A 24950-nucleotide genomic window follows, 5' to 3' on the forward strand; every position below is an offset into this window, starting at 1 on the left:
AGCAGTAAACCATTATATATTGTCAATGGGAACCAGTAACTGATGGTTATAGTGATCAGCCAGCCTTCTCTTCAGTTATTTTCTTCAGGTGACTTCTCTGAAGTTACCGCTGAGGAACCTGCCTTGAGCTTCCTGTCACAGTTCATTGATAAGGGTAAACAAAGCACTATTCTAGGAATTAGAACATGCCACCTCCCATACCCCCTCCCATTCCACCCATTGTGCCCATTCCAGAGTCCTTCTCTTCTTTAGGAATTTCTGTCACTACAGCTTCTGCTGTAGTTAGCAAGGAGGCCACCCCAGCAGCAGCCAGTAAAGCAGTTCTCACAACCTTTGTTGGATCAATGATTCCTTTTTCCACCATGTTCACAAAATCTCCAAGCATAGCATCATAACCAACTTCTGAGGAACTCTGCAGAATTTTCTCAACTATCAAAGATCCTTCAACACCTGCATTCTTAGCAATTGTCATTGCAGGAGTTTTGAGTGCTCTTTTAATAATATCTATATCTATTTTTTGATCTTCATTAGAAGGCTTTAATGAATCCAAGGCTGGAATGCACCGAAGCAGAGTGTAGCCCCCTCCTAGAACAGTGCCTTCTTCAACAGCTGCTCTTGTAGCATTGAGAGCATCTGTAACCCTGTCTTTCTTCTCATTCACTTCAACATCACTTGTTCCTCCAACCTTCAACACAGCCACTCCATCTGAAAGTTTAGCGAGTCTCTTGTTCAGCTTTTCCTTTTCATATCCACTAGTTGTTATGTCTAGCTGCTCAGTGATTTCTTGAAAGAGTACTTATATTTCTTTATATTTAATATCTTTAGAACTTTGGCCATAAAGGGAAATAGACTCCTTTTTTTTTTTTTTTTTTTTTCTGAGTCTGGATCATCTCAACTAATATAATACCCTCCAGATCTATCAATTTTCCTATGAATTTCATTCTTTTCATAGAAATTTTGTAATCATAAAGTTTAATTATAGTTCAGGAAAAGTGAATAAATAGCTTCTTTAAAACAAAACAAAACAAAACAAAAAAGATTATGATGTGTGAACTACAGTTATTTGGAGGCAGGAAACCACCACTAACTAACATCCCTACATTTTCTACCTTTCTTATAAATGTCCTGCCCTATTTCTAGTGTTATTAAAAAAATACTTATATGCCCCCAAATTGGCTGAAAACACAAGCAGAAAAGGCTGCACTGTTGCTGGAGTCTTCCTGTCCTGCAAGGCCCTGCTGTTTCAGCTTCAAATGAACACATAGAGATAGTATATTAGCTATTAAACTGTTGGCCGATGGCTAGGGCTTCTTATTGGCTAGCTCTATCTTATTAACCCATTTCTATTAATCTAAGTATTTCTGTGTGGTCTTATCTTACCTGAGGAAGGTCTGGACCTGTTACTCCTTCCTCCCCTATATGGCGTCCTGTGGAGGTCTCTCTCTGCCTCCCTTTCCCAGAATTCTCCTCATCTCCTAGTTCAGCCTATCTTCCTGCCTCAATTGGACAGTGTTTTATTCATCAACCAATAAGAGAAACGTAGAAGGACAACCCCCCATCACTGCACATCTAAGGGACACAGTAGGTCTCAAGAGAAAATTTCAGAGATACCCTGAGTGGCAGCAAGACACATCTGACTGGGATTTGCAGTTCTCCAGTTGCCTCTGTCCTCTGTGTCTACAGATGTGTGAGAGGTGAAAATAACTGAAATCCCCTTTGGTCAGTAAAGCAATCATCTTGGTTCTGATCATCCCTTGAGTAATTCTCCTGAATGCTGCCCATTGCTTCTTCATCAAAGCAAGTCAAAGCACTTCTGAAGATATCTCTACGATCTACACCATTGATTTTTCTCTAAATACTAAGAACCATGGTGCAATGCATGGGGCCTCATCCATCATGCTATCCAGATAGGCATTTGTTTGCTTGATGTTTCCCCAGCAAAGAGGCACATTCTACCAATATTATTGTCAGAGCCACCATTTCTGTTTTGGTCAATCAAGGTGAAGGCCATTTTAACTTCAAAATTGGGATGTCAACAATTTGAACACCTTGGCTGTATTGCTGTGGATACATTTTTGTGGCCTTGAAGTTTGCACGTTTGCTTCACATTAGGTGTCTAAATCCCTGAACATCCAGGAGAGTTCTAGAACTGGAGCTAAAACCTGTGCTGACATCTTGCTTGTACAAATAAAGCCTGTCTGAAGGTCAGAGAATGGAGCTTGTCACTAGCTAACCATAGATGTCTGCAGGTCTGTACAGGCAGACAGGAAGGAGATGGCTGGGGAGAGAAAGGATGTAAGTGACAGAAACAGGGACTCACTTTCTTGTGTGCTGAGACACTAAAGAGGTAAGGTGTAGCTGTGGCTCGCTCATTCTTCTCTCTGATCTCTCTGATCTATATCTGGCTTTGGGTTTTATTAATTAGACTAAGTAAGAACTCCATTTGGTGCCCAATCTTTGACGAGAATTTCCACATAAAACTTGACAAAAGCTTAAAAAGGATTCTGAATGCACAGAAATGGGGGAGATGCACTAGGTTTCCTAGTCTCACAGTCTCACAAAATTCATGATACATAGATGCTGTGGCATTCGGGTTTGAGCACAGTATGTTCGATTCTCGCTATGGTACACAGAGGCTGTCTGCAAGTTGCACAGCATGCTACATGGCAGATTTAGCTTTTACTCATACAGATGAAAAGGTTTATGTACAATGGGTTACAAACTGCTTGATGGCAGTATAGACCAGAGTCCAGGCAGTGAGCATAGCCCCCCCACCCCCAGAGTTGGTGGTAAATGGACCCGCACCAGTTTGGAAAGCCCAACTTGGTGGAGCCAGCAGTCAAAACGTCTGCTTTAATCTTAGCCATGCAATTTAACAGATTAAAGACTTGTGGCCAGAAAACGATAGAGATATACAGTAAATACAGATTCAGATGAAGAAAAACCTCTAGACATTTCACAGTGTGTTTAAAAATATACATAGGCTTGGGAAAGAAAAGAAAAAGGATAAAGTTCTTAAAAAAGAAAGAGTAGCTGGGCATGTGGCACACACCTTTAAATTCCAGCATTTGGGAGGCAGAGGCAGGCAGATCTCTATTATTTCAAGGCCAGCCTGGTCTACAGAGTGAATTTCAGGATAGGCAAAAGTACACAGAGAAGCCCTGACTTAAAAAGTCAATAATAATAATAATAATAATAATAATAATAATAATAATAATATCAAAATAAAAAATCAAAAAAAAAAGAAATACAGTGACTAAAAAGTCCATGTAAAGATGGAAAATACACAGAGAGTCCGGACATTGTATGTTATTGTCTTGTCTTTGAATTGTTTGATTGCTGAGGAAGGCACAGCCGCTGCTAACAGACATTTGATTATAAATGCTGCTGGACTAATCCAGCATATTTATTTTGAAAATGCCTTGATTTCAAAATTTAAGTCTAAGGACATGTTACTTTGGAAAAGAGGTTCTGATTTTGTTTCCATAGAAGAAAAGCTGTGCATTCTGTCCAGATTAATATGGTTTGATCAATCAAGACCCCCTGAACCAGTGGCCCAGGTGATCCAACATCCTTGACAACTGAGATAATGCAGCCTTACAGAACTTTCAGCCAGGAGTTTGCCACGATTATGGGTTTTCTAAGGATCCCCATGGTATTGACAGCACCCCCAAACAGCAGTTTGGAGACAACAACACCCAAATTCCCAGATATTATTTATAAATATTTGCTTTCATTTAAATGGGGTTGCCTATAGTTAATGCTCACAGTCAATTCAATCTCTTTCTAAAAAAATTTTTTTTTTGCATTGGTGTGGATTTTGGTTTATTGATACAGATTTAATTTCAATTTTATATGTATATTTCTACTCTTGTTTAGGTATTATGTTTAAACAGCTCATTTAAAAATTTCAGTTATAATTTAAAAATACAGATTATAAATAGCAACCTATAATAGTGAAAACTTATAGTTATTTTAGTTAGGTTTTCCAAATATACAAGAGATATATTTCAAATGGATACGCATTCTTCAAAACCTTTCAAAGACCTATAGAATACAGCATTTAAAATGGTTTAATAGGATTTTTCATGACAATGAGACACAACTGCTTCTGGCAGCACCAATTTCATCAGAGAAGGAGATGGGCATCAGAGAAACTTGTTATGGAGTTTGCCTTCAACATGGCAGGAATAGCCATTTGGACAAGAAACGACAAGAAACTGTTCTTTCCTGGACTGCTTGACACTATGCTGCCCAAACTGGGCAAACAGGTTACAAAGAAAACTGACTGTTGAACTTGACAAGGGACAGGATGGTCCTTCAGGGTTCCTGTTTCATCAAAAAAGTCTGCCAGACATTCTAGTCCTATAGGCTGAAGAGGGATGCCCCAACATTACATATGAATTTTGGGTGGTTGTCCAGGCAGTGAGATGACTCTGTCAATCCTAGAGTTTATATACTCTCCTTCTACGGTCTTTGATGGAGTTGAAGACAGGTAGTTTTATCATAACTTAGTTATGATAAAAGTTATGATAAAAGATAAGTTTCATATAAAACTTTAGACTCACAAAGATAGGATAGATGGTAAAACATTTCCTTTAAATCTTGTCAAGTGTTAGTGGACTAAATATTGTTAACTATAGGTTTTGCTTGATAACTGTTTTGTTATATATAATTTTACTATTTATTTAGACAGAAAAGTGGGGATGATGGGGGGTGTCATTCTGTATGCTGTGAATATATGTTTCTTTTATTGGTTGATGAATAAAGCTATTTTAGTCAATGTAGCCAGACAGGAATATGGGCTGGGCTATCAGACTACGAGATTGCTGGAAGGAGGAGCACAGATGGTGAGTCACTAAGGGGATGCCATGTACCTGCCTAGGAAAAAGGATGCCTGGGCTTCACCGGTAAGCCAAGCCCACGTAGAGATACATAGAATAATAGAAATGGGCTAACAATTGAGAGAGAAATAGTCAACAAGAAACCTGAGCCATAGGCCAAGCTGTTTATAATTAATATAAATCTCCATGTGTGTATTTGGGACTGAAGGGTGGCAGGACTGGGCTGCACAGAAACATCCGTGTGCAAAAACTCACTGTAGCTATTATTCTTTATACAGCAGCTAAAACACATTACTTTGCTTAACCATTGGAAAGGAAGCCTGAAAGGCAAAGGGCCACTGTGGTCAGTGGGCCAGATCCTCACAGGTCTGCGGGAGACCAGAAAGAATGTGGCGGGATATGTAATAATGGTTCATCAGCTCTGATTACTAACTTACAACCTCTGATTACAGTCTCCCCCTCCATTTTTCTCTCTCTAGATAGTTATATCTGTCAATCATGTGGCTTTACTTTTCATCCTATTGTTATATTATGTTTATTAGCATGCATGTTCACCATCTTTGCATTCCTTGTATTATTCACTTGATTATGGCATACAATCATTTTATATGCTATAAAATTTGATTTCCTGGCCTTGAATTGATTCATCAGAGAGTAGAGAGTAATGGGACAATTAATATATACCTAGCGAAATGTAGCAGATGTATGAGAATTTTTCCCTACATGTTCATGAAAAATACTGACCTATAATTTTGCCTCCTTCCCTCCCTGCCTGCCTGCCTGCTTCTTTCCCTTTCTCTCTTTTTCTGTCCCTTCACTTTTAGTCTACTGCATCTTTAGTAGTGAAGTTGTTTTATTTGTATGAAGCATATGACTGAGTCTTAAATGCATCCATTCAAGCTGTATCTTTTAATTAAGGAATTCAGTCCATTTGTAGTCAAGGTTACCACTGAGAAGTAAAGGGTTACTCACACACTAATTTCCCTCTGGTTCTTTTGTATTCCTTCGTTGGTGGTCGCCTTGCCTCTACCTCCCAAGGGTTCAGATCTTCAGTCAAGCATCATCACACCCGGCCTTTCTTCTTCCTCTCTGAAGGTTAGTTTTCAGCTTTGTAGGATGGGGTATTCATGCTGGCAGTCCCCCTCCACCCCCCTCCTAGCTTATCCTGTGTCTGCCAGTCTTTAAGGTTTCTGTTGAAAAGTCTGTGTGGAGGATTCAGTCATACATGACTTGATGCTTTTCTCTTGCTATTCTGAGAACCTCCCTTGCTTGTAGTTCTGACGGTTTAACTATAACAGACAGACCTTCAATGGGAGCTTTTCTCTTACATCTGGTTTTTGAGTTTTCTGAGCCTTCAGGAGCTGATTACTCCTACTTTCTTAAGACATGAAAAGGCTTTGTTACTGTTTCCTTAAACAGTGTCTCTGCTTTTCTTTCTGGAAAGCTTGCATTGGAATGTTCATTCACGCAGCGTCCTCAGACGTGAAAACACTCCGCCCTTTTGATCACTGGCTTCAGCAGACATCTAGTTTCGACATTTGCTTATATCACTACTCACTTAATCAGCACACCTTTGCCTCCACTGATATTTACATTGTGTTTATTTATCAATAATTTTCCTTCACATCAAATTTCATATTTTATGGTGGTTTTTTTTTTTAATTTATACAGTATATGCATTTAGGCTATTGAAAAAAAAAATCTTACTATCACAATTTGCCAGTGAACTTCATCCCTAGGCCTACAAAGTGACTCTCTAATGGTTTTACTTTTAAAATTTGTTATGTATACAGCAAATGTATACAGCATTCCCACCATTATAGGCCATCTTCTTGTTTAGTTCTCAACGTTGTTCCGTTAATTTTACACAGTCTCTCAATTATCTGTCCTAGTTATAGATATAAATGATATCGATATGTAAACCCCATCTGCTAAGACGGATCAGAGAATAAAGGTGCGTGCCACTAAGTTTCATGTTTGAGTTCCCGTCCTGGAACCCACATAGTGGAAAGAAAGACTGACTCTCATAAATTTTCCTATGACCTGTACACATGTACTGTAGCATGTGCACATGCACACACCTGCCGTGTTAACATGCACACGCACACACACACTAAATACTAAAAATTGTCTCATTGTATGTCTTTTGTTTTTTAGGTGTATTTTAATATGAGTAATCTTTCCATGGTTTAAAACTACATATATGACTCTCTTGCCTTTTCATGCTGTGGCCATCATAGATATCCCTTCTATATGTGTTATATCCCCTAGAAGACATTTATGTTATTGACTTAAACTATTATGTCATTGCCATTTTATTTCTGGTTTTCCTGAGTTACTTTGTGCTTTTCTGTATTTCTATGCTTCTCTTTGTTTCAGCCTATTTTAGCCTGAATTACTTCCTTTGGCATTTATTATCTCAACCTTCGTCTCCAACTAGTCTACTTCCCTGTCATTTTGAATATTTTTTTCCAAGTATAAAATTTTAAATCATTTTTTCATTTCAGTTTATTTTTAAAAGATTTTAAATTTATGTTTCCATGTGTAAATGTGTGTGCGTGAGTTTATGTGCACCACATACATAGAGAAGCCAGAAGAGGACATTAGACCACTTGGTTTAGAGTCACAGGCAATGTACCTTCTGTAGGTAAGGGAACTGAATTCAGATCTTCTGTTCTCTGAGCCACATTCCCAGCCTCCCCTTCAAATCATTGCCGATGTCATTTAATTATCTTTTGTTCTCAGTGTTTGCTTTGGACAGGAAGTAGTCAGTTTCATGGTTACACCTTGAGTGCAATGGTATCTGGTCTATACCTTCTTTCATGAAAGTCTCTTGAGTTTTGTTTTTGTAGTGTTACTGTCATGCGCTTATTGTATTGCTTTCTTCACATTTCCTGGAGTTACTTGAGGCCCCAGAATCTGTAGTTTCATGCCTTTCATTCATTAAGGAATTTCTGTACATCACACTTTGACAGAATTCCTGTCAGAGATTTTCGTTTCTTTTTTGCCTAGGTCCCTAAGCATCCCTGCAGAAAACTAACCACATCAGTCCATTGTGTTTATGGTCCTGCCATAAACAGGTGCTCATGTCTTCTGTCATCTGCCACCCAGTCAATGTAATGCTAATTTCGTATATTCTGCTTTTGTAATATCAGTTCATTTATTTTTATAGAGAATTCCCCTGGTCTTTTGTTGTTGTTGGTGTTTTGGGTTTTTTTTTTTTTTTTTTTTTTTTTGTTGTTGTTGTTGCTTTGGATTTTTTTTAACATTTCTTTCTCTACCCTCCCCATGCTCCTCCTCCCACTCTCTAGTTTGAGAGGATGATAACCTTCTATCATTTAAGTAGCTGGGATTGTAGGTGCTGCCTGAGTATAGAGCAATAGTTCTCATGTGTGGGTCACAACCCCTTTGGGGTCAAACAACTTTTTCACTGGTTTTGCCTAAGACTATCGGAAAATACAGATATTTACATTATGGTTCATAATAATAGAAACATTATAGTCATGAAGTAGCAACAAAAATTATTTTTATGGTGGTGGTTACCAAAACATGTGGAACTGTATTAAAGGGTTGCAGCCTTAGGAAGGTTGAGAATCACTGCTCTAGAGTCTAGCTCTTCATTAAAATTCTTCCCTTTTCTTATACACTTTACCTTATTTTATGCTAATTAAAATTAATTTATTTGAAAACTGTTATACGTTAATTACCTACCATTCTTTGCTTCTGTTTTCATTATTTCCTTTAGTTTTCAGCAATAATTTTCTGCTTCTTTGTCTTACAAGTTTTTATTATGTGCTAGAAATCGTACTTGAAACAGCACAGACTGCCATTGATGTTAATTGTTTCCAGGGAGAGTTAGTTCTCTCTTCCTGTTATGCAGGAACTGAGTGGAACTGATTGCTGCAATTCACCCAGACTGGATTATAGCTCAGGTAAAATCAATCAACTTCTGGTTTCAAATGTCTTGAGGACAGTTCCTGTGCTTTGGTTTGATATACGCTTCTTTCTCCTCAGGAATTTTTCTGCCAGCATTGTGGTACTATGGGGGACTTCAGTATGCTTTCCTGATTACGTCTCCTTGAACTTTTATACACAGCCCAGAACTTGCTAACTTCTCATAAGGGAAACAGGTCCTATGTTTGGGGCTGATCTCTTTTCTAGTCTGTCCTGTAGCTTTTTAAAATTATATTTCACTTATAAGTTATTTTTTTAAAAAAAGTCCTTCATAATTCTTGTCCTGTTCTGTATTATATAATGAATAATGTCCATCTCTTTCCCTCTCATAAACTAATAGGACCATTAGAGCTACCTTCTTCCTCCTCCTCCTCCTTCCATTTCTTCTTTTTCCTCTTCTTCTTTCTCATTCTTCCTTCTCCTCCTCTTCCTCCTCCTCCTCCTCTTCTTCTCTCTCCCTGACCTTCTCCTCATGTGTGTGGTATGTTCATGTGCATGCTTGGGCACATGCATTAAAAGACCAGAGTACAAATTTGGAGGTTGTTAACTAGATGCCATTTAGGTGTCATTGACTTTATGTTTTAAAATAAGGTCTTTCATTAGCTTGGGTCTTGTGAAGCAGACAAGGAAGCCTGGCCGCGGAGCCTCATGGATCCACCTGTCTCAACCAGGGTTTGTATGAGTTCTGGGGATTGAATTCAGTCTTCTTGCTTTCAAGATAAACACCTTATTGCCTGAATTATCACCCCAGTCCCTCATTTAACTCTTTTATACTCTCCATATGATCTAATAAATGAGTAGATGTTTAATAATTACTTATAAAATTTAAATGTCTATTAGCATAAATATTTATGGGCACAATAGATCCTATAATAATTCTCCACTAGACTGAATGAGCATCCACAGAAGCTTATTTAAATTTTGGTTTCTGGGCATCACCAAGAATTGTATTTAACTAGGTCTAGGGTTAAGGTTGGGGTTCTCTATTTCTACCAGTGACCTTGAAGTCTTTTTTAGAATATGGTAGTCCTTGGTCTTACTTTGAAAAAGGCATGATTACAGTCTTTGACAATGTTGCATGGGCCATGCCAGGGGATTTTTCCTAAAGACAGAAAGTATTGAGTTACATATTCAGCATGATAGATACTAATTCAAAATATCAGTGAACACAGACTAAAAATGTGGATGCTCATCTTCTGGATTCAATGTTTCATCAAAATGATGAAGTACTGGGCTAGAGGTGGTAATGATGAAGTACTGGGCTAGAGGTGGTGCTCGGGGCAAGGCGTCTGCCTAATACACAGAAGATCTTTGGTGTGATCCCCAGAAATGCAAAGTTATGTAACACACATTGATAACCTCAGACATTTATAGAGCAACATCAAATGTTGTCAATTTTCGGTAGAAAACACCGAAAAGTGAGAGATAGATTGGGTAAATGGCACCAAACTCAATCAAAAGGGTTTGGAGCAAATGTTGAATGCAGGAAAACCTGTAGTTGTGCGGGAAGCAGAGAAGTTATTTCAAGTTGGAGAGAGGGCTTGAACAAAGAGTCCGTGGGAGATGCACGTGTCTTTATCCTTTGTTTAGAGGAATGAACAGATGCAGAAATGTCTTGCCACTCTTCCAGGAAGTGGTAGCTTCTGCATTCAGCATGAGAGTGCATTGCCAAGTTTCGTCTAATGACAGTATGTGCTGGTTCTACAACAGAACACAATGCCTTTACTCTAATTCTAACAAATTCAACAGATATTGTCAACGTCTGCCCACTCAACTCACATTCTGTTGCTAAGCACTTTACTTCAAGCCTAGATTATGTGATGTCTGTTTCGATTTGTTTCGGATGCTGTTTTGCAGCTGCCTCGATTCTGTACAGCATACACATACTTGTGTGTAATCGTCATATTTTTTCTCACGCATGTCCCAGCCAGCTGAATTCTGGTGTGGATTTTGCTGTCTGGTGTGGGTGGAATGGCTGTATTTCAAGACCTGAACGGTGTTCTGTCTTCAGGTTGTTAGGATGAGGGACTTTGAGAGAGGAGAATCCCATGGTACACCTAACCTAAAGTGCACAACACCTAAAGTCCCCTGAGATTTAGTGAGCTGTGCCCTCCTTATCTTGAGCTATTCTTTGTTTGGTTTTACACCAATAGCTTTTACAACTTCTCTGTAAAATAAATGGTGGAGACTGTTCTTACAAAATTATTTTATTTTTATTCCTAATTATTATGATTCATATGGTTAGAATGTAGAGCTATTTGGTGAATGATTAAACATTTGTCTATTTCTTACTTGTTTAAGGATTTTATGTAAAGCAAATTTTAAAATAGAAAGGTAAGCATAAATGTAAGTGCGATTACGTATGTTTTAGTCACTCTAGCCAAAACATGTGTACTAACACATTATGTAAATGTTTTGTTTTGTTTTCGTTTTAAAGCCCAACACTCAGCTCACAAAGCCTCTGGATTCACGAAGCTTCTCTTCTTGAGCATTCTGCTCACTGACACTGCTTTCCCAGATCCCTCTTCACCTGAGAAATCTAAAGTACTTGTGTGAGCTACTTACAGCCGCCACAGTAACCGATGCTTTCAGCCCCAGACTGAGGTGAGCCATTCAGTGCAGTGTATTATTGACCAAAATTTTCACCTGTCTCTGTAGTGACAATCTGTCTTAGTCCACTTTGGGTACTGTGACAAAAGTGACAGAAAATGTGTTTTCTCCCAATTCTTGGTGTTGGGAAGTCCAAGTTCAAGGCACCAACAGATTCAACCCCTGGTGAAAGACGTGTTTCGTACCTTTCCATAATGGTTGAAACATTAGTTTGCTTTCCCGTGTTACCAAGCCTGTATCTTCTTTGAAAGCACTACTGAGTGACTAACACATCCCATGAACAACTTCAATCTTTGATAACCAGTGATGAGTATTTGGTTTCATGCTGGGCTTTGGTGGTGCACACCTTTAATCCCTGCACTTGGGAGGCAGAGGCAGGTGGATCTTTGTGAATTCAAGGTCAGCTTGGTGTACAGAGTGAGTTCCAGGACAGCTAGGGTTATGCAGAAAAACCTTGTCTAAGAAAAAAACAAAACCTAGACAAATGTAGTACTTGGTTTCTCCTCCCCTCAAGACCACCTTGAGTAGCCTATTTCTTGTTTCATTTTTTTTCCCTATATTGGGGAATTGAGCCCAGGTCCTTATGTATGCTAGGCAAACACCCTACCATTGATTTACAATCCCTAGCATTTCCTATTCTTTTGTTTGTTTGTTTGTTTGTTTGAGATAGGGTTTCTCTGTATTGTTTTGGAGCCTGTCCTGGAACTAGCTCTGTAGACTGACTAGGCTGGCCTCGAACTCACAGAGATTCACCTGCCTCTGCCTCCAGAATGCTGGGATTAAAGGCATGTGACACTAATGCCTGGCCCCTCCTATTCTTATAATGACACAAATCTCATCACAGGAATTCCTCTGCATACTATCACGTAAACTCAGTTATTTCGCAAAAGACTCACTTCTTACCACCATCACTTTAAGGGGTGAAGACTTTAGAGTATTTTGGGGAATGCAAACGTCCCACCCATAATATAATGCATCCATGTGACATTGCAGACTCTTCAAGTCCTCTGTAGGGGGAGAAGCTCTTTCAGTTCTTGTTGACATCAGTTGTAGACATGTGGACTTCTTCACCTGGTGATGTGTTAGTAGAAGCCACAGAGGGAATTAATTTTGTTATCATTTAAATGTATTGTTGTTGATTTTGGCAATTCTGTGTTTCTCACAAGCTAGGCAAGCACACTCTAAACGGATCTACACCACCAGCCTGACAATTGAATTTGAAATGCTATTGAATCACCAGGCTGCCCTTCTGAGAATGTAGCATGGCCATCAGAGGAACATTTTGCAGCTGGACTTCAGGTCCCAGAGAGGCAGATCCTTCCTGGCTGCCATAACTCAAAAAAACAGCTGAGCCCACCCTGAAAATTGTACAGAGAAGCAAATATGCCCAGCTGTGCTCCTCTTTAACCAGCTAAACGTCAGGAAATCCACAGCCAAATATCTGAAAACTCATAATTTTGAGGCTGTTTGTTGAGTGGCAACAAGCACAATTGTCTTAATTCCTTCAAATATATCTTATGCTTCACAGTAGAATACTGACATACTTCCACATCTGTTCTTTTTATTTCTGTGCGGGTGAATTTCAAAGCATATATACTTTGGGGTTGCTAATTTAAATGTGGTTCATTATAATTTTATTTGTAGAGAGCAAAGCAATGAAAATTTGGATTTTAATTTTGTATTTGACTACCTTACTGAATTGTCTTACTATTAATTATCCTTAAAATATTAATAACAAAATGACTGCTTTATGTAGCTACTAAATTGCTAGAGTATATTTAAACTGACACTTCTTTGTATTTTAGTCTAGCGCCACATTTTTCCACTCACAATTACTTTACCTATGAGTTTATTTCAAGTCATCTTTTATGTAACTAGACCATGTCCTCAAATGGACTGTCTTAATCAAGTCTATACAGACATAATTTATGTGCAATGAAATCCACACATTTTCACTGTACAGTTTAATGAATCTTGACAAATGTATACAACTGGGTACCAGTGTAATCAAGACTCAGAATGTTTCAATTACTCCAAAGGGATCCCCTGAGCCCCTTTGAAGTCAGATTTGGTCTTGAACACCAAAGGGCTCATTGATTTCTTTTCTGTTTCTATAGGTTAGTTCTGTCTATCCCAGAATTTGGTAAAATTGGAATGCTGTGGTATTCATGCCTTGGTGTTAGGCTTCTTTGGTTTAATATGTTATTTCTGCAATTCAACCATGTTGCTTTGTATGCTATTATTATTTCTCAAATTATGAAACAGTACTCTGTGTAGTGATAGGTCATAGTTTTGTCATTATCCAAATCAATAGATATTTGGTATGTTCTTGGATTTAGATGAGTATCATTATTTTTATCTAACTCTTGTTCCTATAAATTTTTTTCTAAAATTCAAAGATTTTGGGGGGATATTTATTTGTTGAGTGTATGTGGGAGTGTGCAGGTGCCCATGGAGGTCAGAAAGGGTGTTGGATCTCCTGGAACTGGAATTATGGGCAGTTGTGAGCTACTGGATGTAGGAGCTAGGCACTAAACCAGTGTCCACTGAAAAACCAGTAAATACTTCTAACCACTGAGCTATCTCTCTAGACTCCTTTAAAAGTCTTTTATTGGACATACCATGTGTGGTAGTTTGAAGGAGAATGGTTCCCATAGTCTCATATATTTGAATAGTTGGTCACTAGGGAGTATCTCTGTTTGATAGGCCTTGTTGGGGACAGTGTGTCGCTATGGGTGGGCTTCCTGTGGATCCATATATAGAACTCTTGGCTACTTCTCCAGCACTATGTCTGTATGCAAGTCACCAAACTTCCCACAATGATAATGAACTAAATTTCTAAAACCAGAAGCAATCCCCAATGAAATGTTTTCTTGTATAAGAGTTGCTTGGTTATGGTGTAACTTTAAATTGATTCTGTTGGGCACCATATCGCTGCAACAGAAAGCTGACTAAAGCATACACCTATCTCATGACTCAGCAATTTTCTTGTTTCATATATACATTTCTTAAGATATGGTATCTTAGGCAGTGTTCTATTTCTGTGTTACACGTATGGTTGCACTTTGACTTGATTTTTGTCTGTTAACCAACATATACAGAATTGAACCCAAGCATTTAGAATTCCAGCCCACTGACAAATACCTATTAACTCAGGTTTATAATTGTTTTCTCCAGTGGTCAGTTCTTTTTATTTCGACTTCAGTAATTTGAAAAGTTTCAGTTAGTTTTCTAAGTTTATCCTAATTATCTTTTGGTTTTGGATACTACTATAAATGGTATTGTTTTATCAGAGTTAATTTTCTTTGTTTATTGCTACACAGATTAATATAATTAAAGTATATTGATGTGGCCTACACTATGTTGCTAATTTTTCTTAAGAAGTCTAGTCTTTTATAGATTCCCTAAGTATTTTCTAAAGAGATGGTTATTTTGTGTGTGAGTGAAGACAACTTGCCAACTTGCCAATTTACAATTACAATCTGTATGTTACCCCCCTTACTCAATTTTTTGTTCACTGTTTAATTTTCTCTGTGGGAAGGTATTTAATTGGAATTCTAATTTCCTTAATAAATAAAGGGAATTTTGACTAATTGGCTTCATGAGTCTGTATTGTAAATCTGTGGGGCTTGAAAAAAACAGAAATCTCTTGCTGTTGCTTTGGAATCCCATGGCTTCATATGGACTGGTGTCCAAGCATGGCCACATTGCCAACTCTAAATTCCTGTCTGTCTAGTAGAAACATCGTCAACGAATTTTGTTTTTCTACTTCTTCAGTCTGTTTTGTAGTTTTTGTCTTTGTAGAGAATTTGTTAGATTATTAGAATAATTAAGAAATATTTTAAAGGAATATCTTGTTCTTTCAGTGGCTACATTATTACTAGCATTTACCTTCTCATGACCTTTGGTCTTGAAAACAGGAGTCATCCCTTAGATTTGTTATTGTTCAGTGTAGTCGGAGTTCAACAATATTAATCTTTTTAGAAAACATGTTTTCCCCCTGCTTTTAATTTTTATTGATTTTTTTTCCTTTTTTTTTTTTTTTTTTTTTTTTTTGATAATTTTTGAATTTAAATTTGAAACGAGCTTGTTTGACGTGTCAATCCCAGTACTTTTATTGATTTTTAAATTACTTGCATTCATTTGCTCCCTGATGCCTGGTTCTTCCTGCCTTCCTTTTTCTCACTGCTCCCAACTCACTTTTGTTCTCTTTGTTTTCCTGGACGATTTCAGTTAACATTAGCAAGCAGGATTTTATGTGAGGCTATGCAGCCAAGGGACTGCAAATGAGAGACAGCAGGTGCTATTTGTCTTTCAGAGACTGGATTATTTTGCTTAATCTGGCCATCTCCTGTGGCATTCAGTTTTCAACCAACAATGTAACTCCATTCTCCTTTGTGGCTGCAAACATTGCTTTCCCATGCCTCTGTTGTTGGACACCGACACCTACTTCGGGTTTTTTTTGTTTTTCTGCTTTACTGTTGCTACCCCTATTAGATTTAACTTTCCTTTAGTAGCCTTGTCTTAGTTAGGGTTTCTATTGCTGTGAAGAGACACTGTGACCATAGCAACTCTTAAATTGAAAATATTTTGGAGAGGCTGGCTTATAGTTCAGAGTTTTAGCTCATTGCCATCATTGTGGGACTTATGATGGCATGAAGGTAGACCATGGTGCTGGTTGGGCAGCTTATAGTCCTGGATCTGGATCAGCAGGCAGCAGCAGGAGAGAATGACACTGGGCCAGCCTTTAGCATCTATCTGAGACCTCAAACTCAACTTTAGTGACAGACTTCCTCCAAAAAGGCCACCCGATGGGCCTCTGGAGGCCATTTTCATTTAAACCATCACACGCCTATTGATGGGAAATGTTAAATTACAGGTTTTCTTTTTATCTTTCTCTTCTTTTTTTCTGTCATCTTTTACTACTACTTCTCTCTCTCGCACACACACACCACACACACACACAGTGAGAACAGGACCTCATTGTTACTGGAAATTTGGGGGAGCCCACATAGGGTATAACATATGCACTTTTTATTTTACATGGTGTGTCAGTCACTGTCCTATTGCCGTGAGAAAACACCACGGCCACAGCAACTTTTATAAAAGACAGCATTTCATTGGGACGTATAGTTTCAGAGGCTTGGCCTATTCTATCATCATGGTAGGAGAACATGGCAGCACACAGGCAGACGTGGTGCTGGAGAAATAGCACGTCTGGGTCCACAAGCAGCAGAAAAAGAGAGTGACACGGGGCCTGGCTTGTTCTTTTGAAACTTCAAAGCCCACCCTCAGAAACACAGTTCCTTCAACAAGGCCACACCTCCTAATCTTTCTCAAGTAGTGATGATTAAGCACTCAAATATACTATGGGAATGGTTCTTATTCAAACCACAACATATGGGCTGTCCCATGTCAGTTAAGACTTGTTGATTTAGCCATGTACCCTCAAGGAAAACTATGCCATCCTTCTTGAGACATGCCCCTATAGGAAAAGAATTTGCCAATTTCCCACTTGTCTGTAGTCTTGAACTTCTTGGCATGGCCAGATCAGCAACATACCTTTATTCAGGTTTTTCTCTACTCTCTACATCTCCCCTTACTAATTTCTTAGATACTCAAGATGGATGCTCTTATTTATTCCAAGGAAGGTTCATTGCAATACTGGGCACCAGACTATAAAATAAATACGAGGAAAGAACATAAGAGCCCTACTCAACCAATAGAAAAGGAATGTTTTACTAAATTAAAGATATTAAGTCCTTGAAGCTCACTGAATATCGTTATTACAGAATTAATAAGAAAAGTGGTCTGATCATAAGCTTTTTCTGGCGCATTCCAGCATAATTGGTCCAAATACCCAGGAGGTGGGCCACAGTTAATTTCCAATTACACCTTTCTGTTATAAAAAAAAAAAAAACTGCTGATACACATGTGTTGGTAATCCATGTAACATATTAAATCCCGTCTAAATTGCTAAATAATTGAAAGGAGTTTACTGGGACTCCAGGTGGTTAGAATACCCCCGCCCCCCCCCCCATAGTTGGAGGAGTAAATCATACTGGTATGGTTCATACTGGTATGGAAGAATGGGAGTAAGCAACTGGATGAAAAGTCAGTGCCTGGGGAGAAACGTCCAGTGGGCTTGTCTCTTGACCAGACTTACCTGCGCAGATATGATTACCAGACGTCTCAGCAAAGCAGCCTTGAGTCAATTTTCAATTCCAGGCCTCTTCACACCTGGATACAGGATCTCAGCTGGACCAAAAGGGGCTCTTTCACCCCTTGGGGGCATAGACAGCACAGTTTTGTGCTCCCCACTTTAGTATCTTCCCCTCACGATATCTATTCATTAGCACTTAGGTTTTAGCAGCCTTTCCTCAGGCCTTCCAGCAGCAGGGAGGAGGTCTTTCCTGAGGCTTTGTTCAGAGAACTAGGCACGATAGGGAAATCCACCCCCTTTTGCTTTTCTAAATGTTGTTTGAGACACTGTGGGTCCTTCTGACAATAGCATGTCCCAGTGGGTTGTGATGAATGTCAGAGTTGAGAATGTTTTCATGTGGTGCAGAAAACTTTAACTGCAAAAGAGTTATAAGAAGAGCATTGTTGTCTCTGGACAGCCCACAAATGGCACATGTACCTTTTCCCCACGTGGACAACAGGCACAACCCCCTCCCCTAGTGTGGACAAGAAGGACAACAATGGAGCCACCCCCTGAAAATGGCTTCTTTGGTAGACTTAAGGACTTGTGTTTCTTAACAATCCTGTCAGCATTTTTAAAAGCCCTTGGTTTTGTAAGTGTCTTTCCTGTCTTGGGATCAGCTGCAAGAAGCCCCGTAGCCTGCAGGTATAAAGTGAGGACTTGATCACTCCCAGGTACGGTTAGGGGAAAGATTTCTGTTGTAGATATGAGAAAGAGTGCAGCCATAGGCTTCTGGAAGAGTCCAGAACAGGGAAAGAAAGCAGTACACTGGACATGGACACCAGAGGGCACTGGGCCATGAGGGGAAGGGGGGACCAGACAGAAGCAGGCAAGAGAGGGGGCGTAATGTCGGGAGCAGGGCTGCAATCAGAGCCAGTCGAGCGGCCCCAAGTCCATACCTGAGTGGAGGAGTGTGGATGAGGGAAAAGCTAGCTATGTACAACAAACAAAAGACAGAGAGACAGAATAGAGGTCAGGAGGGCAGATGAGTTAATACTGAAATGCCATGAGTTTATTTTTTCACCACTCTTATATACCTTAACCAAAAAAGGAGAACACAGTATCATGTATATGGAACAAATAGACCTTTCTTTCTAACTTAGTCTAAAGGTTTAGTAACCACACCTCAGATTCATCTTCTCCTTCCCTAGCCTTGAGAGTCAGGAGTAGCCACACCTCAGATTCCGGTCTATTGTTATTTAGACTAAGGTAGCCAAACATCCTACTGTAGCCACACCTTTGACCTTTAGGTCTTATGACTTGCTGAGGACAGCTGTGAACTCTCTGTCCTTGTGCCACAATGGAGTGCAGCCATCTTTATGGGCACCCACAGGGTAAAAGAGAGGGGCCCAAAAGAAAGTGCATGGCTAGAATGCAGGATTATATAGGAATGAGAAGCCGGGAGGGGGGAGGGGAGGAAGGGAAGCCCAGAAGCTGGAGAGGTTTAGGGTAGGGGGCCAGGATTCCAGCTAGGACTCTGTAACAGGTATTTACTATGCTGAGAGAGAGCCAGTAGACCACAAAGTGCTTTGGTACACTAATAGGTGTCACAGTTAGTCATTTGTCCCAAGATTCTTTTGGATGAGACTACCAGAGCTGGGTTACAGTCTGGGCACAATTTTTCCAGGCTCTGGCAAATCTCGGTGAGACACAAGTATTGTCTGTGTTTTGTTTGCTTTTACCGAGGTTGAGCTGGGTTGCTCAAAAGCCAGGTAGCTGCTGAATTTGTCAACTTTTCCTTCTGGCTGTGCCTTGATCTGCGTTGCCTTTAAGAGCCAGGCTACAACAAGCAGGCCTTCTCGGGTCTCTGAGGGAGTTGACTAGATAGGGAAGTTAGTTTTCATTGTTTACCAGACTCAGAAATGAAACTCACTAAAGATGTGCAAAGTATAAGTGGTTTGGAAGACATTAAAAGATAATTTGGTAGTGCAAATTAGTATAGAAAGTAAATTAGGTGGAAAACTTTGGACTCACTAAGATAGGATAGATAATGGAGTATTTTCTCTGGTTTGTCAAATGCAAATGGACTAGATATTTTCCCTGAAATTGTGAAATGCAAATGGACGTAGACATTCTTGATGTAATTATTGCCTGTATATATTATATATATTTATAGTACTTATTGTATATAGTTTCTCTTATGTTAGTTGTAGTTTTCTCTTTTTGTAATAGACAAAATGGGTAAGTGTGTTGATAAATTGTTTATGGTTTCCTAGAGCCACTGGAGATCAAAACAGCACTGGAGATCACAGAGCTTGGTGATGGTGGTACCTTAAATCCCAGGACTCCAGACAAAGGCAGATGGATCTCTTTGAGTTCAAGGCCACCCAGGGCTACACAAGATAGAATCAGTCTCCAAGAGTAACAGAGCTCATGCTTTTAATCCCAGGACTCATGAGATGTATTTAAGACAGAAACAGATTCTCAGAACAGGCATTTATTCTCCAATCACATTGAGGAGAGGCAGTGGTGAGGGAAGAGACTTGGTGAGAGCTCATGGAGACAGGATCAGCCCTTTCAGTCTAAGGTAGAGGTAAGAGCTAGTGGCTTGGCTGCTTTGCTTCTCTGATCTTCAGCTTGAAGCTTGAGCCCCAATATCTATCTCTGGGTCTTTTATTTATTGTGCTATATGCAATAGCCACCAAGAATATGGAACTTGGTTTGTTGGTGCCTTTTCTTTGTTTGGAGACTGCCTGAGTGGGTGGAATTTGGAGAGAGATAGGGAGAGTGAATAGGCTTCCAGGACCATGCAGGGATGAGTTGGAGGCTCCAACTGAGCAACATTTATTAACATCTTGAAGTTGTACTGTCAAAAAAGAAGAATTCAATAATATGTCTTAATACTAAAATTATTTTTTAAAAAGAGCTAGAAGAGAAAATGGCAATCTCTAAAGATCATGAAACAAATTAACTTGGCCAGTTGGCAAATAGAAGAATCTTTCAGTTCTGTTTCTTAGGTAAAGTGTTTATATTAAAGAGAAACATTTATATAGACTGAGACGCAAATTTTTCAAGGGTAAAACATATTTTCCTTGGGATTACCTAAAACAAAATCTTAAAGTATATTTTGGATCACTAAAAATATAGCCCAAGTCTGTCACAATATGACAGAGAAGGCAATGAACAATAACAGAATATTTTAAATTAATGGTAATAAATCATTTATGTGAAATCTGTTTACAACTAAATCCAAATCAAAAGCACAAAAATCTGATGGTGTACAAAATGTACATTTCAAAATATTTACTATGTGTAATCTAACAAAATTTTCATCGTAATTTACCCAATTAATTAATTAATGATTTAAGTAATAAAAGAAATTCTATTTCATGAAAAGGTCATAGCATGAGTAAAATTAAGTACACTAAGAATGAAAAGCCAAGTCCACTTTCTTGTAACTTGTCTTAATAATAAAAATCCAGAGTCAGATATAGGATAAAATGCTGAGAGACCAGAGAGATGAAGGAACAAAACCACAGCTACCTTACCTCAGCTTCCAATCAGAAAAAGACTGAGCTCAACCAGAAGACTGAGCTCCTATCTCCTCCAGCCTTACCAGCTCCTCATTCTGCCCAGCCATATCACTTCCTGTTTGTCTGTATAGACTTCCAGACTTCTATGGTTAACTAGTGGCTATCTCTGCCCTCTGATTGTCAGGCAAGCTCTATTTGTTAGAGTATAAACAAGATACCACTACATGAACTACTGATTTAGGTGACCTTCAGGTAATTCAGGTGATATTTGAAACACTTTTTCCTTCATGTCTGCCTAACTATGTCTACTCTTAATAGAGATAAATTTTGCTCATTTGTTTTAAACTCTGAGAATAAAGTATGTTTTTCATCTCAAACTAAAATCAAGCCAAAACTACATGGAGATTACCATACAGTTTCTAGAGCAAAGGATACATCATCTCATGACATAACATTAATATCTGACCTCTGATATATCCATAGAGAAAGACAATGTCCAGTATCATACCCCCATTGTACTAAAATCAGAGGCAATGATCAAGTTTGCCCCTTTGAAATCAACTTTTCAACTTTGACCAGATGGAGCACCAAAAAGATTGTATCTGTCAAAGCAGCTCTGTGCTTTTTTCCATGGGATAGGCATAATTTAATTGTATGATAGGAAACTATATTCAATTTGTGTTTACAAGAAAGCTGAACCCTAGGGGATGGTCTTCAGAGGTGAGGAGGAAGAAAATTCTGGAAGGAGTTGGATGAAAAAGAAAAGAAAACACATAATTTAGTCATGATATCCCTGCCCAATAATGAGTTTGGGCAACTAGGCATAATGAAGAAGGTGACCCTCCTCAGACTGACCAGGCATCCTCAGAAGGAACAGTAGAGAGGACTTGTAGTCCTGGGCTAGTGGGGCTGGTCATCAACACCCATCGTGGAGACATGAAGATCAAAGAAGGGTAAGTTTTACTGGAATGAGTGGGAAGTATGGGCCAAGTAGTCTCTGTACCAATTAAAAATGACAACAACTTCCATGCTATCTGGACAGTTACCCTGGAATCCTCCTTGGTAATCTAGATTTTTTTGTTGGAAGCATAGATCCCAGGGCAACATCAGTCTTTAGCCACCAGGTCCGAAAGATCCAAGAGATTTTCTTGTGGAAGATGAATTTGGGAGATTTGATTGGTCTTCCTCTATTCTGACTATAGCTGGAGATGGTATCACAAAGAGACAAGCATCCAGAGCATGTAGCTGGTGAAGGGAGCAATGCTGGGGTTCATGAGCCCCGTAGGCCTCCAGCCAGCTGTGCAGACCGAGGTGGTCCAGGGCCCCAAGCAGCCGGCAGTGTGATGGACATGAAATACATTATGTCAGTCACAGCACAGCATCCACTTCTTGGTGTGAGATCTGAGTCTTTTAGATGCTCTGCAAGAGGTCAGTGCCGCTGTTCAGCTGAAAACTTAGTATGGCACAGTAGCTGGTGTTAGAGGAGGATAGCCAGTTTCTTCAGGCATCTCTATGCACAGAAAGTTCTCCCCATTTGCTCCCTCGTGGCAGATTTCACAGAAGGGACAGTCAATCAGTGTGTCCAAACCCGGATGAGTATTGAGCAGCTGGTCAATAGTTACCTGTGCCCCAAACTGGGGTGGCCCAAAGTCTGAGACCTTCACGACCTTGGAGAATGCAGGGTTGTCAGAGTAGTTGCACAGGGACTCAAGGAAGTGTCATCATAGACTCAGGGAGTTTCAAGTACTCAGGGTTGGGGCCCATAATCCCGGAAACCTCATTGGTGGCCAGGCTGGGCAGCTATGCAGACCTCTGGGATCTCCATTGTCCATCAGCTACTTTTTTCTCATATGTAGATATAGATATATATTTTTTAAAACCAAGTAAAAAAGAAAAGTTTTTCCTATATATAAAAGATAGGAGAAGATTAGTTGCGGATCAGATCGACCAACTCTATGAGAAATATTAAATGAAGTCTCCTGGGTGAAAAAGAAAAGACATTATGTAGAACTGTGTAGTCTGCAAAGTTATGAACACCTGAGTATTGAACGTGTGGCTTCATGTAAGGTGTCTGGACTTTGTACCAGAATGCTTGACACATTGCTTATTATTGTATACTAGAAAATGTCTCTTTTGATGCTTGGCTGGCATTTTTCTGCTAATTAGTCTTTCTTTCACTCAAAGTTTCTAATCTTATAGGAATATTTTCTTTTCTTTTTTTTTTTTTCCTGTTCTTTTTGTGGTTTGGAAGATAGAATCCAGATATGCATACTAGGTGAATGCTCTACAAATGAACTACATTTCTAGCCTTTTCTTTCTTTCATTTTTTTTTAAATGAAAAATTTAACTCAGAGAAATGTGTCTTGCACGTGTATGTGTGTTATGTCTATGTGTGTATGTATATACACTCAATCTGTCTGATTTTTAATGTTCAGAATTATCTTTCTTTATATGTCTATCCTTTTTTATTGTTAGAAAATTTCATAATGCATATAATGTGTTTTGAACAAATCCCCCTTCAATTTCCCTAAATTTCTACCATCACTTTCTGACTCTTGTGACTTCATTTTTATTTTATTTTTAAAACCCACTGAGTCCACTCAGTGCTAGCTGTATGTGTACAGGTGTAGATTCTCACACTGGTACTTGGGTAGCTTCTCAGGGTCTGCAGCCCTGAATGAAACTGACTCCCCACCACCCAAGCCATCAATTTCAGGCTGGTTGTCAGTTGAGTTTGACAATCAGTTGAAATTCCTTGAACCTCTTCTCCATCCATGCTGAGGTTTTGTCAGTGTTGATCCTTGTACAGGTTGGCATAAGTCACAATTTTGGTGAATTTATGTGACCAAAGGTCCTGTTGTGTCTGGAAAATAACTTTTTAATAGCAGATGTCTCCCATTTCTGCCTCTTTTATTTTTTCCTTGCCTGCTTCTGTGAGGAGCCCCAAGCCTTGGTGGGAGAGGTGTGATGTAGCTGTCTCATTTAGATCTGGGCAGTCCACAATCTCTTATTTTCTGCACATTGACTAGTTAGAGGTGTCTACATAGATCACTTTCTTCTGTAGAAAGATGCCTCCCTGGTGAGGGCTGGAAGGTACACTGATCTGTCTACTACGGTAGCTAGTACATGTCTATTCTTTTCTTTTGCATTTTATGAAACTTTTACAATGTTATGTGTGTTACTTTTGTGACTGTGTGGTATGTGTATGCCTCCCTATGGATGTGTGTATATGAGGGTACAAGTGTGCAAATGTGTAGTGTGAAGTGTATGTGGAGGAGGTGATATCAGGTGTCTTCTTTGACCATCCACCACCTTATATTTTCACACAAGGACTTTCATGCAACTCAGAGCTTATTGATTAGGCTGTCTGGCTGGCCAATAACCTTTAGGTGTTGCCTTTTCTCCTCCAACACTGCCTCATCCAGCTTTCACTTGCATGCTAGGGATCCAAAGTCAGCTCCTCAGGCTTTCATGACAGCCATTTCACCAACAGAGCTGTCTCTCCTGGCCTGCACCCATTCTTTGAAGCAAAAGCTCCTATAGCTTAGACTAGACACAAGCGTACTACGTAGCCAGCCCATCATGATCTTGAATTCCAAACCCTCCTGCCTCAACCAGTAAGTGACAGGACCTCACTGAGAGCTTATTACTTTATTACAGTTACTTTTTATTCATTTTCAGATTTAGGATGTTTTTGTTGCCTCGAGAAATTCTACAGTCCTGAATTTGTTCTTGTGGGAGAGCTTGTCTGAGCCTTGGAGTTAGCATCTTCTCACTCTCACATCTTACTTTACTTACATTTTGTTCCACAAGTCTTCTCAAATCTCAATGGATTCTGCGCATAATCTGTATTATCTAACAGTAACA

At 39.3% G+C, this 24950-nt stretch overlaps 1 protein-coding gene and 1 pseudogene across 1 annotated transcript; both read right to left on the reverse strand.

Annotated features, from left to right (window-relative positions):
- Positions 1 to 21190, reverse strand: LOC127216491 (60 kDa heat shock protein, mitochondrial-like). Its single transcript, XM_051177204.1, has 4 exons — positions 21167 to 21190; positions 19293 to 19430; positions 16452 to 16608; positions 1 to 795 (listed from the first exon to the last, which is right to left on the reverse strand). The coding sequence occupies exons 1-4, from the start codon at positions 21188 to 21190 to the stop codon at positions 179 to 181; spliced, it is 936 nt and encodes a 311-aa protein (XP_051033161.1). The 3' UTR covers positions 1 to 178.
- Positions 21191 to 22189: 999 nt separating this feature from the next.
- Positions 22190 to 23859, reverse strand: LOC127216494 (E3 ubiquitin-protein ligase MARCHF2-like; annotated as a pseudogene).
- Between the last annotated feature and the right edge of the window lie 1091 nt (positions 23860 to 24950).

This window comes from Phodopus roborovskii, unplaced genomic scaffold, assembly GCF_943737965.1.
Source record: "Phodopus roborovskii unplaced genomic scaffold, PHOROB, whole genome shotgun sequence".
In the NCBI taxonomy this organism is placed as follows: Eukaryota; Metazoa; Chordata; class Mammalia; order Rodentia; family Cricetidae; genus Phodopus; species Phodopus roborovskii.

Coding starts and splice junctions, on each gene's coding strand:
- LOC127216491 (XM_051177204.1), bottom strand. CDS start 21,190: ATGGCTGGGCAGAATGAGGAGCTG. Junction 19,431..21,166: donor CTGGGCAGAATGAGGAGCTG/GTAAGGCTGGAG, acceptor TTCCCTATCTAG/TCAACTCCCTCAGAGACCCG. Junction 16,609..19,292: donor AGCAACCCAGCTCAACCTCG/GTAAAAGCAAAC, acceptor CTATTTCTCCAG/CACCACGTCTGCCTGTGTGC.